The following is a 15,003-nucleotide window of genomic DNA, read 5'->3' as shown; positions in this document are numbered from 1 at the left end:
CATGTATATATTGTATTGTTTATGTTTTTATTAATTTTAAATCATTCGATTTGTCTGTATTTTTGGATTCAAGAAATATTTTTTCGCCCATGGCCTGTTGCACTGCTCCTCTTTGTACAGTCAGATACACAACTAAACTATGCATAAGCAGCCTAACTTCTAACCTGATGCAATCATCCAATACAAAACAAACAATCTAATTGATATAACATTGCACATTATATAATTCAGTGTTGATTCCCTGATGGTAAATTAGAGAAGCAAATTCAAATCGTTGAGATTTAAAGTGAAATACAAGTCAAAACCTCCAAAACTCAAAAAGAGGAATATAAAATTCACGATTGGTTGTACTTCTTGCTTTTAGTCTTGGAACGCAATTCACCAAATGGGGTTTTCCAGATAAAATGCACTTTTAAAGAGTAGGCTAGACTAGAATAGAATGCAATATTATATATTATGTAAATGTAAATGTGCATTTATTTGTAACGTATATTTAAAAAACAAACAACAATAAAACAAGTAACAATCATACATTTGAGACGACGATAATAACAATAACTATAATAATGACATTAATAACAATGATAATGTTGGCTAGACGTTGCCACAATGCAATGAATCAATGTACAATCAGGATCAAAAGACTAAAAGATGTGATAAAGATGAGGTAAAAGAAAGGTTAGACTGAATTAAAGGCAATAGAGTAGAGATGAGTTTTAAGATTTGATTTAAAAATAGCTACAGAGGGTGATAATTTAATATGCAGTGGCAAGCTGTTTCAGGGCAACAGCAACAAATGCCCTATCTCCTCTACATTTGTGTTTATTTTATTTATTTTTATTATAAATTAGGTTCTTTATACAAAACCATTAATAATAAATGGAATAATATCAGACAAATAACAGATATATTATTATATACTTAGGCTATATAAAAAACAAACAACAGAGCACATGAAATTAAACAAGGGAGATGATTAATTATCAGCGCCACTAAACAGAGACAGAAAGAGAAACAGAAAGTTGCCTTTTAGTCCAGAGACTCAGGCATTAGGCATAAAGAGACGTAGGCCTATAGCGAAAAAAAAAAAAAAAATGTTTTACAAATATCTTATAAGAACTTAATTAGCTTTATAGAGATTGAAGTCGCAGTTCACATTCCAGAAAATGACCTACTGTCTTCTCATATCTATTCGGATGTCCCAGTCATCCTCTACAATATAGCAACCAATATTAATATAATATCAATGTTATGAAAACACAAAAACAAGTCATGGCTAAGTTAATTTCTTGAAATAAAAGGAGCCACAAGCAACTGATGCAGCATGGGAAGACAACCATTTACGTTATGCATCCTGAAACTCTAAAATGAAGAATTTTGCAGCTTCTGCATTTTGAGATATTTAAACCCTGTGTCGACAGTTCCTTCAGGGCAAGACGGTGACGTACGTAGCATAGGAATCTGTTTTCAAAACAAAGAGATCAACACAAAGGGAATTTCAAATTAGTATTATTTACAACGGATAAAACAAGTGGGCTTATTAAAGGGAAACATATTAAGGATGACACTTAAAACACTAATAACAAAACAATAACAATATAATGAACCAATGCACGGAGGGGTTATTCCGTTAGTACGCACAGGCTTAAACCAGTTAAACATAAGTGATTGCTGAAGTGAAATAGCAGCACAGGTTTTGAGTATCTTAAAGTATATAAAACCATTAATACATGTGCTGCAACCAAGATACATACTTTCATACACCGTTTCCATGGCCGACTCTAGGTCCTGGAGCACTTTGGGCTTGATGCGAGGGGGCGTCACTCTGCTGACGCTGAAGCGCAGGTGAGTGGCTAAGCCCTGGTCCTTCTTCCTATAGTGGACAATCAGCTCCTGCAGGTTGCTAAAGTAAACCTTCGGCACACCTTCGGCTGCCTGCAAAACGGGACAGAGAAAACCCGGGCAACCCGGCTTTAAGTGTATGGGTAGTGTATGGATTGCATCTATCATTGTGTGTGTGTGTGTGTGTGTGTGTGTGTGTGTGTGTGTGTGTGTGTGTGTGTGTGTGTGTGTGTGTGTGTGTGTGTGTGTGTGTGTGTGTCTGTGTGTGTGTGTGTGTGTGTGTGTGTGTGTGTGTGTGTGTGCACGGCCCTACTATTAGTGAGTAGCGTCGGCCAGAAGTCATCACTCTGTAGGTGTACACAATGTTCTGTTTACTGCAGATCAAACACACAATGGATCCTTTTAGATGGCAATTTAATCAAGAAATAAATCCAACACAGAATGTATTCAATTAAAATAATGTATACAATAATAATAAAAATATATATATTAAAATAAATAATAATATTTGCAATAAATAATAATAATAATGTAATTTGCATTTAAAATATTAGCATTATTAGCAATTGGCATCCCAATGAAACAAAACACACAATTATTACACCTAAGCATATGATGATATAATACATATAATGCAGTCCTGTATAGCCACGGGGACATGGCCTTGCAGGAGGTACTCACTAGACACACAGGCACAGCCCCCCATCCACCGTCTCGCTGTCCCGGAGCAGGAAGGCTCCCTCCTTGGCCTTCTTCCCCAGGAGCACCTCACACTCTTTCTTAGTGACCCCTCCGTGGTAGCACCGAGGCCACGCCACAGCCATGGTCTATGTCTCTCTCTCTGACACACACACACACGCACAAGCTCTCTCTCTACAAGCCGTCTTTATGGTCGGTCAGTGAGGTGGTTCTGCGGGTCAGCCGGTTGTTCCTCTTCCTATAGCGGACCGTTGTAGTCTCGAACAACGGTCTGATCCAATCGCATAACTGATGCTTTGTGAAACTCTTCGGACCCTCCTTCCTTTTCTTACAGGAAGCCGACTATTGAGATCGCTCAATCTGAGAGCGTGTAAAGCCAAGATACGGAACAGGAAACGATGGTTTGTGACTGTGTTTCTGGTGTGGCTTTGCCACCCTTTATGTCTGTGCGGCGCCTTAACGTCTAATATATATATCTTCAATGCATCATCAAATATCTATAGACCAAATGCCTACAGGGGGCTCCATTTTTGTTTCTGACCCCAAGCTTGGGTACCACTAATTTACAAGACATCTCAATTATGAGAGTAGCCTACATGACAAGTTATGACAGAGGTGAATACTAACACATTACTACTGGTGCATGCACTGTCAGCCCTGCAGGGTCGTTGCTAAGCAACGTGACGCGGAGGTCTGCAAGCGGAGGGTCAAACGGTGATCCTTCTGATCCGATCTTATTATTGGTCTACTATATGATCTATATCTATGTTTTTTCACAAGGGCTTACAATGCTGTTATAAGGAAAGCCAAAAAAAAGTGGGAGGGAGACCTTGTACTCAATTCTGAGTGGGACAGGGAGCCAGTGCAGTGATTTCAGGATGGGGGGGATGTGGTCATGCTTGCGCACCCTCATCAGGACCCTGGCAGCACTGTTTTGAATGTATTGGAGCCCCTGGATGCTCTTGCCAGGGATCCCAATGAGGAGTGCATTGCAGTAGTCCAACCTGGAGGAGACAAAGGCATGGACGAGCTTCTCTGCATCAGCCAGGGTGAGTGATTGGCGGAGTTTGGCGATGCTCCTGAGGTGGTATAATGCTGTCTTACAGAGGTGTTTGATGTGGGTGTCAAAATTAAGTTGTGGGTCCATTTTAACACCGAGGTTGGTGACGGATGTGGAAAGGGGGATGTTTTGGCCAGAGAAGGTGATATCGGTGATGGTGGCGGAGCGGAGCTGATGTGGCGTGCCAACAAGGATGGCTTCCGTTTTATGGCTGTTAAGTTGTAGGAAGTTGAGCTTCATCCACGCCTCTATCTCCCCCAGGCAGGTGGTCAGTGTGGATGTTGGCAGAGGGGCAGAAGAAATGGGGGTTGTCCTGATGTAGAGCTGTGTATCATCAGCATAGCAGTGGTAAGATAAGCCATGCCAGCTAATGACACTACCCAGGGGGAGCATGTACAGTGAGAACAGTGTGGGGCCCAACACCGAGCCCTGGGGGACACCGCAGGTGACGTTGTTGGTGTGTGATTTTGCTTTGCCCTGGGCGACGTGCTCAGTTCTGTCAGTGAGGTACGAGGTGAACCAGTTCTTACATTTCCTGATAGTCCAATGGTGTATTGCAGGCGGTGAAGGAGAATATTGTGGTCAACCGTATCAAAAGCAGCTGTTAAGTCTGCTCATCCAGGAGGATGAGGAGAGATGGGGAGCCGGTGTCTGTTGCCATCAGGAGGTCATTTGTGACCCTGACCAAGGCTGTTTCTGTACTGTGGCCATAGCGGAAACCAGACTGGAATTTTTCAAACAAGTGATGTTGTATGAGGTGATCCTGGAGTTGTGCTGCAACTGTTTTTTCCAGAACTTTTGACAGAAATGGGAGATTTGAGATGGGCCTTCAGTTGGAGAGGACTTCTGGATCAAGGGTAGGCCAGGAGGGAGTGGTTAATGATATTGGTGATGAGTGGAGAGACAGCAGAGATGTTGGCCTTCAGCAGAGCTGTAGGGTAGGGGTCTAGTGCACAGGTGGATGGCTTCATTTTCCTGATGACGTCCTCCACCTCTTCCTTTGTGATGCTGGAGAAGGAGCAGAGGGTCTGGACAGAGTCAATCGGTGGGTCAGCAGTTGGAAGGGGCAGGACAGTAGTGGTGGAGAGGTGTGAGCGGATGTTATTCACTTTTTGTTTAAAAAATTTGATGTGCATGTTGCACCTCTCCGTGGTGACATCAGATTGGGATGGTAAAGGGGGTTTGAGAAGGTGATTGATAGTTGAAAAGAGCTGTTTGGAGTTACCAGGGCTATTGTTGATTATTGTGGAATAGAACCTGGACCGTGCATTATTCAGGGCTTCAGCATATGCCCTCCTGTGTTCCCTGTATGCCTGTTTGTAAACGGTCAGACCAGAGGCCTTGAGTCGCCGCTCAAGGACACGCCTAGCCGCCTTCATTGTACGTAGCTCACTGGTGTACCAGGGTGTGGAGCACGAGAATGAGACTGACCTCGATGTTAAGGGGGCGTGGAGATCCAGGAGACTGCTCAGGGACTGGTTGTATAAGTCCACTGAGTCAGCAACAGAGAGGGAGTCAGTTGAGCCAGAGGAGAGATGTTGAAGGTCCAGGGCCAGGGCATCCATGTTGTGGATGCCCGTGTGGATCTGCCGCTTTGTGGATCTGCCGCTTTGGTTTGGTGTGGGAGGAAGGAAAAGGGAGCTCCATTGACACAACTCTGTGATCCGAGACGCCAGATCATAGACCTGTAGGTTGCTGATGGGGGCGGAGTTTGAGATGACCAGGTCAATTGTGTGCCCTCTGGAGTGTGTGGGGGCATCAACATGTTGTTGAAGGTTGAGGGAGTCTAGCAGCTGAAGAAAATCAGCAGCGGGCTGGCATGAGGGGGTGTCAACATGAATATTTAAATCACCCAGAATGATGGTATTGGCAGAGGTAGTACAGAGTGTTGTGAGGAGATCAGACATTTCCGGGATGAAAGCAGAGTTGGGTTTTGGGGGCCTGTATATGAGTAGAACAGTCATGGGATGGGGGGGCTTGCATGTGAATGCAAGACATTCACAGGAGGAAGTTGTAGGCAGCACCATGGGGGACAACTCCAGGTCCTGATTGTGGATGACAGCTAGGCCACCACCGCGTCCAGTTCTGCGGGCTGCCTCCAAGTAACTGTAGCCTGGGGGACAGGCTTCGTTTAGGGCAGAGTAAACCTCTGGCTGGTGCCAGGTTTCTGTTAGACACATGAAGTCAAGTCCTTTTTCCCTTATATGCTCTTCAATCAAGCTGGATTTATTATTGAAGGATTGAGTGTTGAAAAGTTCAAATTTGACCAGTGACTGTGGGGTTATTCTCTGTACAGGTCGCAGAGCCTTAAAATCCACTCCGCGCACGTTGGAATCCACTCCATGAAATCTATCCAGCCGGGAGTGCGGGGATCTCGCGATGTTGTGTCTTTTGCCCTCAGCCGTCTCAGCGAACCTGATGGATGTGATGAAGCCGGCAGGCTAGCCATAAATAAAGTTTCTCCCTGAGCCTCTGTGGATATATCGAGGTCTACGCAATAGTCCTAGCTGCTTAATGGTGGAAATACAGGGTGGGATGGAGCGATTGTTGTACTTCAGCAGCTGTGGGGCGAAGTACGTCAACATCGAACCAGCCAGAGTGATGTTAGCCTGTTAGTAGCTAGGTACGGACCCGAAGCATCTGGGGAAGAGCTGGGAGGCAGTGCAGAGAATCCACGAGACAGTAGAGACTGCTTAGCAGGTTGGACAGGGCATATTCCTCACCAGGATCACCGAAAAAAAACGCCAGCAGTGACCAGGAAAATGTCACATCGGCTATTTGTTTTTAGCCGTTGTTTTTAGCCGTTGCCAGGGACGCCAAAATAGCAAGTGAGCTACCCGGCTCTTCACAATAACACTGGAACAACTAAAGACAGTCCATAAGCTTGCATTTCGTCGCTGATGTAGCTTGCAGGGAACAAGTAGAGATTATATGTCCACAAAAAATCACTTTTTAAAAAAAAATTGGCCAAAATTGGCCCAAAAATTGCTTGGAGAAGCGGCGAACAGACAGCGCCAGCGTCCTCTCCGTTTGTTGTTTGTTGACAAAAGCGTAGGCCTACGTCAACGTCGCCGCTGATAGAGTTGCGAAGTCACTCCCTTTCCGGTAGAGCCCATGGAACCTATGAGATAAAACAATATGAAAGGGTTTAAATGGAGAGAAAGTCATTATTTTCTGGTCCCAGTCTTTATATGCCCCGGATTACACATATGTTGTTTGTGGATTTAAATGATACTTTTTCATGCAAAGAAAACTAAACATTTTCGCGAAGAAGTTTGTTAATGTTAGGTTTTTCCAAGGGGAGGATAAAAGCATCGAAAGAGGTGAAATCTATTATAAGTTGGGGTAGGAGCGTCGCTAGCAATTGAAAACATTCGGGGCTGTAGCCCAGAAGCTAGAGTCATTTTAAAAGGGTGGTTCGGGGGTTTCTCCCCCGAGAAAATTAGAAAATCGGGCTGATGAAATATGCAATTGTAACGTAGTTTGAGAAGGAAAGGAAAGACCAATCGTCATGTCTGACTGTGTGTGTGAGAGAGAGAGAGAGAGAGAGAGAGAGAGAGAGAGAGAGAGAGAGAGAGAGAGAGAGAGAGAGAGTGAGTGAGTGAGTGAGTGCGCTAATATTCAGATGTCAGTGTTGTTCAAAATCGAATTCTCCGTGATGCACTAACCGGAAATTACGATCACGACTGCCGCCGCGGCTCCTCCCCCGCAATAAAGAGTACTGCCGTGGAGTACGAAAAGTACGGAAGAGGATTAGGGCCACTCATAAAAAAGAAGAATAAAAGAATAAAGTCAGAATTTAATTATTTTTTTATGTGTGGCCCTAATCCTCTTCCGTAGAAAAGTGTATATGGAAGCATATATGTAGCAAAATTCAAATGGCAATGCAATTTGCAATTCAAATGGCAATGCAATTTGCAATTTGCAATTCAATAAGTCATTACATTATGCAATTGACAAATCCATTATGCAATTTAATAATGCAATTTGTAAATACGTTATTCAAAGTGTATTTTAATATGCAAAGTGATAATGGAATCCTCAATTTGTCACATTTTGTCAAATTTTTTGAGTTCCTTTATTCAAATTGAAAAGCTATAGTGTCCCCGTGATTGCAATGCACTTGGCAACGCTCCGTGTGTTGCGAAATTCAAATTACATTTCAATCCGCCAAACACTTTGCAAAAGATTTTGCAAAACGTTTTGCAAAAGATTATGCAAAACGCTTTGCAAAAGATTTTGCAAAACGTTTTGCGAAACGTATCAGCCAATTGTGTGGGGGCAGGAACTACATCACTTCCTCGTCAGACCAGCTGATCATCCATGACCTAGCGCTTGGCACTTTCCTTTCTATGCCTAGCATTGTGCCAGGTTTGACTGGGTAGACGTATATAGTAATAATGTGAAAATGGCGAAAAAGACAGTGGCAGAGCTGCTTTATTTTAAATTTCCTCCAATTAGCCTCCAAATACGATTGAGATGGGTATGTTTCTGACATTTTATTGAAAACAAATCAAAGAGGCATTGGAAGGACAGCTACGAGTCTTTTTTCCGATTTCCAACCATGGACCTATTCCAACAGCTGCCGTAGCCACCACGACAACAAGCGACGCATTCGGCTGATGGTCACCAGTTAACACTGTCACTAGTTGAACTGAAACACCGGTTTGCGCACCCTATCCGGTGTAGGCATGTTGGTCGCTCTTTCGTACCCTGCATCCTGCTGCTTCTCTGCAGCCGCCTCCCGCAGCAGCTCCGCGACCATCTTTTCCGCCATTTTCCTGTTATCACTATCAACCCAGTCAAACCTGGCACAATGCTAGGCATAGCAAAGAAAGTGTTAGGTCGTGGATGATCAGCTGGTCTGACGAGAATGTGACTAGTTCCAACCAAGACGCGATTGGCTGATTGTAAAAAAACATGTTTTGCAACACGTTTTGCGGATTGAAATGTAATTTGAATTTCGCAACACACGGAGCGTGGCGAAGTGCATTGAAATCACGGGGACGCTATAGCTTTTCAATTTGAATAAAGGAACTCAAAAAATCGGACAAATTTTATTGTTACAACTTTTGCAAATTTTATTGAGGATTTCAGTGTCACTTTGCATATTAAATGCATAATTTGAGTAGGTTGGTGTTTAAAGTAGGCCTATTGAAACGTACTCGAGGTTTAGTGAAGAAGGACCATAAAATAAGTAAAAAAGAGGAAGCAAAAGGAGAAGAGGTTAAAAATGTGTGACCCCAAAGTTGACAAATATCCCTATATATATAACATATATATAACATTTAGGCCTACGTGTAGACAGCCACTGCACAATAGGGGCTGCATGCAAAATGTAAAGAGTAACGTTACGATCGTTGTCCACTGAAATGCATTGGGGTAAAAAGCAAATACTTTATTTACGTATGAATGTAGCCGAGTGGAAAGGGAAAATTATTATTAATACTCGGTCAAATTACAAAGTTCCCCCTTTTTTTAATTACAGTTACTTACAACGTACAAGAACTCGCGTACAATACAAAACTGCATTCATTGATGTTGCAGCTTCAACCGTAGAGTTAATGTAACGTTGTGGTGATGCTTCCCATCCACCCTGCCCAAGCTCAAAGCCAAGCTGTCTCAGACGTGTTCGCCACGATGCTGACGACTGTCTCTGTCTTCTTCATCCTCGTCACCTTCCCCTTCACCGCTTGGATTTGCATCAAGGTACATACACAACATACACAGTATTTCTTTATTTATCTAGGCCAATTTATTTTTGCATTTACCTCCTGGATCTTTTTTTATATGGATTTTTTTATTATGTGCAATATTGCTCACTTTCTGTTTACTTTTATTTACTTATTTTGTTCACTTTGACTGTTTGTCCACTTTGTTGTTTATCAACTGTACTGCCTGTTGGCACTGGATACCTGAATTTCCCCAAGGGGATGAACAAAGTATCTACCTACCTACTTACTTACACATGCATGTAATCGAAAGTGTTGTCTAATCAATTGTATATGTCTATGTCTATGATACGAAAAGAGCGCATTTGGTCCAATACAATCTGTGGTCCAACAAACCTTGGCAGGTGGTGCAGGAGTATGAGAGGGCGGTGATCTTTCGACTGGGACGGGTCGTTAAAGGACAGGCCAAAGGACCGGGTATCTATATAATTTTTATTTCATATTCATAGTGACTTAAAGGGAAATTCAGCAGGCAAGCCGAATATATTCGAGGCAAGCCAAACTCATGGGGGCTCAAAGATCTGAAGTTGTATTGTCAGGTGGTGTTGTGATGAAGCTTGCCTCCACACTTCCAGAAGGCCAGAACGACAAGATCTATGCAGACAACTATCCCCTGTGTCCTATTGGTAGTGGAGCTCCTTCATCGTGGAGCTCATTACGGGGGAACAGCCAGAGGGGTACGCCTACCCAACTGCAACCTTGAGGACGAAAAGAGTTTGAAGAAAAAGGGGAGAGGAAGCTTTGACCTCAGAGTGGAGGGGAACCACCACACCTGTGCCGTCGAATGGTGAAAACATGCTTGTGATTTGGTGGACCAGACGATTCAACACTGGGACAAAGCCACCAGGACCTTTATTGAGGTTGAGGGACCTTACATTGTGGGTACCTACAACAAATAAATGGAAGTTGTGGATTTGTTGGGCTAATTTGCAGCCCAGTACAAGTTCCCAATGAAACCCATCTACATATTCTGGCGCACCCTTATCCTCGCATCTTCAAGCAGGACTGCAAAGCTCTCAAGATAGCTAGGAAAGACATACTGAACCGGAGATAGTTTCAGGGACCATTTGAACGTCTTCTTTCATCCTGGTGAGAAGTAATCCAATTTAGGTGAATACAACTCTCAGAACAACAAAGAGAGAGCGACCATCCTCAGCCAACAGGAGCCAAGCAGCAGCCACACAGAAGGGGACATCAAGGAGCCCTCTGAATGCTCTGGAGAGACGATCCTCAGCCCTGAGGCCATCTGTACACCCCTCACCGGATTTACGAAATTACCTATTCGCACACATGCCAGCGAAGAACAACAGAGGACATTGCAGATACTGCAGTCAGGGATCACGATAGCCTCTGCTTTTCTGAGGAAAGCAACTGTTTGTGGGGCCATTCAAAAATGTCCTATTTTCTTTATTAATAAAGGACTATTTTTGTGATTATTAATCATTTTAAACTGCATAAATAAGTAATCAACCCTGCTACTAACCCCGAGTTGTTCTGTTTATTCGTTAAGACCATGTGTGAATAAATACCTAAGTCTGCCAGCTACGGGCCACGTTGTTTCCTAAAAACATTTTGAACAATTTTGAATCAGAGCCCTCCTACAACAACATCTGAAAGAGAAAATAAAGTTAGCTTATTTATTCTGTACCTGGGTCTTAACCACAAGCAACCTGGGTGATCCTCCTGGGTTTGACATGTGAGTTGTTTCCTACAGGAGTGTTCTGGATCATTCCCTGGCTGGACGTCATCAGGAAGGTGGACATGAGAACGGTGCACTATGACATGCCTCCACAAGAGGCAAGTGTTGTAGCCATAAGATTTGGTTCAACGTAGTTTATCAATGCAAGGCCGGAAATAAGATAACGAATCGACTAGAAATACTGAACTTGACTTAAGGGCACCTAGCCTACTGAGGTCATTTCAGGGTCTCTATACTATCCTGCCTTCGCTCTTCTGTAAGAAGCACAGCATACTTCAAAGTGAGTTGATTATATTTCACCTGTTCGAGGCCTAATTGGCAGACAATCTTGTGTTATACTGCGGTTTGGGTTGGATCCCTGAGCATTCCTTTCCTGTGGTGTCTCCATGGAAACGGAAAATACGGTCAAAATACGTCCCGCACGCCTTACATTTGTGACCGAATGTTCCTTCGTTCATCACCGATTCACCTTCTCCTGCCAGGTGTTGGTGATGGACTGGGTGCCGCTGACGGTAGACGCGGTGCTGTTCTACCGGGTGAAGCGGGTGCTAGACGGCACCCTGGCTACCCACACCCTGGCCCTGACACCCGTTGAAACACCAGGATCTGAGCTCGTCTGCCATCGTGCTTTAGACGTAAGCCTACAGTCGGATTTGGGAGTCTACTCATTCACTTTGGGGGTCCGTCGCACACCAGTCTGACGAAAAGGTCAAACATCGGATAGTCTGAACGTAAAAATAAGAGTCACACAATGACTTGACAATGTATTGGCGTAGCATCAACTGAGTCAGTGATAACCACGTACATACTCAGTGCGTTTACATGCAGAGTCATTATTGGATAAAGAATCGAATAAGCAACCAGACTTTTAAAATGCATTTTAACACCTTTACCCGATCTACTTCGGAGCAAAATCGGTACGTGAACGGACAAGCAAGATCGTATAAGAACACAGATGGATAACTCGATCCTACTCCGATCTCTACCTGCATGTAAACCCGCATCGTATCTCGTATCGGATTTCGCATTCTGTGCATGAGGTTGGGGACGTGAGGCCGCAAGTAGAAGGAGACGGTAGTCGTTTTGTTGTCGCCATAGACATATAATCGTATTTCTTTATTTGTTTATGGTTGTCGCCGTCGGGAAACGAGAAACAACGATTTATTTGAAAAGGTGATGCAGAAGATGGAAGCCGGTGTCATGCCATTACCCCCTATAAGAAGTGTATCATCATCAACACACTACGCTTCGATTTCACCCATGGCTGAATTAAAAGTACATGTTTTCCTAAACGTGGCTCATCAACAAAGTTGTAGAGTAGTAACTTCGGGCACATCTGTCAAAATAAAAGTTTTTTTCTTTTCTTCTGACGTGTATACAATCTTTATTCATTCATTGCGCCGCGACCGAAATGACGGGGATATTCTCTGATATTATGAATCTTAAAGACTGCGTCGGGTTCTCCGACTCTCTGGTACTTTCACAAAAAAGACTAGTAGTGGGTGTTATCTCGGCCATGGTGGAGAAGGAATTGGGGGAAAGGAACATTGGCTTTGACTCTCTGAAGTCCAGATTGAAACGCTACATGGAGGAGAAAGCGATTGTTGCCGTGTGCAGGACAGCTGTCAGTTCACTTCGGGTCCATGTCTTTTCTCCGACACACACATTGTTCCGACCTCTCGGTCGTATGCAGGCTGGTCTGCTCCTGTTGCTCTGCCGCTGGAGGAGACTGCATACGACCGAGAGGTCGGAACAATGAATGGTCGGAGAACAGACATGGGCCCGAAGTGAACTGACAGCTGTCTACTGAAAACATCTTTCTCGAATACCGCCGCCTGAGTTTGTTGTTGCTGGGACGTAGAGGTCAACCGGAAGTGGCTCTATAACCACGTGTTGAAGGAGCTACAGCGCCACCTAGGGTAGCGGATTCAGCCATGCTCCGGCCATTATCCGATCTCTTAAAGGCCATGCACGTTCGGTTAATTGAAACGGTCCGTTCGAGTAGCAAAATCTGTGTAACCAAAATCGGCAAAACCGCCGTCTACGTAGATACACATTTAAACGCACCATTTATGTATCAAAAGAAAGTACTAGCGTTGTTTTCGCCGAGCGAAAGTATCCATGACTAATCGCGTTTAGTTTCTCACTGACATTTATTATTAGCATCTCTATCAGCTCACTGATCACAACAACACGCAATGCTTTCGTTCTGTTCATTTACAGCACTAAGTACGTAGCGTATAACTAACATTTTATTAAAACATCCTTATATTTATGTTGAGCTTAGTCAGGGTTCATCTTTAGTTACAATGGAGCCTAGGAAGGAAGATGCAACTTCAGATTAAAGCTGGTTACTACGGTTTAGTGAGAACTTTACACTTTTATAATCAGACTTATGTAGGGCGGGTGCAGAGGGCAGCTGGGCTGCACCAATGCACTTCGCTGACCGAAGTGTCCATCAAATTTAAGACAGAGATGTTATCAGCATTTAAACATGTATATTTTGCATACAATCTTTTTTTACTTTGCTTACTTTCAAATCCACTATGTGTATTTTGAACCTAATTTTTTACTAAATACACAAAGTCTTGATTATGTCCTCTGAAACAAATATGTTTTAGTATGTAAATAAATATATATTTTGCAGTGTGCTTATCATCACGAGTCTGCACATCAGACTCTGTTTTGGGCATGATATGTGCCTCTGAGAAATGTAGTGACACGGCATAACCATGGCTGCAGGGACAACATAGGTAAATGGTATTTACCTACCGGCCACAGCTTACCCGCATGACAACCAGGTGAGATGTAGACTAACCAACAGGTGAGGATGATAGTGGTTAGATAGGAATACTAAGATGTGTAGATATTCAGTCGGTTATTTATTCTTTATTTTAAAATCCCTCGTGCGAGAGCTCAACAGAACGCTCAGGTGATTCAGCCAATCAACAACTTGAGGCATGAGGGATGGGCGTGGCTTCTGAAGCTAAACCGCCGAGATTAGCTGGCTAGGACAGAGTGACCCTACCTGCCTTCTCTCCTGCCCGGCATGTCATGCCAGCTCAGCACATGGGACAACTAGGCAAATAGACGGTTTGACTCCCAGCCAAACGGTCCTGGGTGCGAACCCCCATGTGCTCTGGAGGTATCCTTGAGCAAGGCACCACTTCCTGCTCACAAACGATGTCTCTAAAAGTCCACTGAAAGTGAGTAATGACTGTAAGTGGATAATGACTAATAATGAATCTAATAATAAATATAGTAGAAAATTAGAACAATGAGATGAGAACAATGCCAACATGGGAATGCAACCAAAGATATAAGTAACAAATAATAATGATTATTATCCCCATTCAGGTGTGCATGTGAAGAGTAGCAGACACGTGGATTCAAGAGCAGATGTTATAGCAATGTGAATGTTGTTTTCTTTCTAATGGCATACAAGAAACACAACAACTATACCCAACTATAAAAAAATAAATATTCATGGGCAAAATAACAATATAGATTCCTGACAGGGTGAGAGGTTCAAATATGAATCAATAAGTCAACAAGCATAGCTATTGAGGTCAAAAGTGTGAGGTATGTCTTTGGGGATGACCACTTACCAAGCCATCTACCAATCACTGGAGCCCTGGGACACAATGCCAACTGCACACATGCCGTTATGCTGGCACACCAGACAGGAAATGAAAGAAGCCTTCCTCTGTGACCGCTATATATACTAAAGTGTCAACCACCCACACACCTTTCTTAAAGAGATATATCCTTATTTATTACACCTATAAACATACATAACTTTGCTTTTCTTTTGCAATTAACTCAAAACTTGAAATCAAAATTCTTTGTGCACGACCCATGTTGCTCTATTTTTCTTGAGCCTCTGCTTAAGGGACATGGGTAATAACAGTATAGCTGTAGGCATGAGTTTACTGCCCTCCGAGCACTTGGCTGTTACTGCCCTGTTCTCA

At 43.4% G+C, this 15,003-nt stretch overlaps 1 protein-coding gene across 1 annotated transcript; it reads right to left on the bottom strand.

Annotated features, from left to right (window-relative positions):
- Window positions 1–452: 452 nt before the first annotated feature.
- si:ch73-264p11.1 (SH2 domain-containing protein 1B) lies at window positions 453–2,876 on the bottom strand. Its single transcript, XM_030349287.1, has 4 exons — window positions 2,524–2,876; window positions 2,156–2,216; window positions 1,755–1,935; window positions 453–1,461 (listed from the first exon to the last, which is right to left on the bottom strand). The coding sequence occupies exons 1-4, from the start codon at window positions 2,664–2,666 to the stop codon at window positions 1,427–1,429; spliced, it is 420 nt and encodes a 139-aa protein (XP_030205147.1). The 5' UTR covers window positions 2,667–2,876; the 3' UTR covers window positions 453–1,426.
- Window positions 2,877–15,003: the final 12,127 nt, after the last annotated feature.

Source organism: Gadus morhua, chromosome 23, assembly GCF_902167405.1.
Source record: "Gadus morhua chromosome 23, gadMor3.0, whole genome shotgun sequence".
NCBI lineage: Eukaryota > Metazoa > Chordata > Actinopteri > Gadiformes > Gadidae > Gadus > Gadus morhua.
This window is presented reverse-complemented; position numbering and strand designations above follow the sequence as displayed.

Coding starts and splice junctions, on each gene's coding strand:
- si:ch73-264p11.1 (XM_030349287.1), bottom strand. CDS start 2,666: ATGGCTGTGGCGTGGCCTCGGTGCTACCACGGAGGGGTCACTAAGAAA. Junction 2,217..2,523: donor GGGCTGTGCCTGTGTGTCTA/GTGAGTACCTCC, acceptor TTTGATCTGCAG/TAAACAGAACATTGTGTACA. Junction 1,462..1,754: donor CATGGAAACGGTGTATGAAA/GTATGTATCTTG, acceptor TTTTGAAAACAG/ATTCCTATGCTACGTACGTC.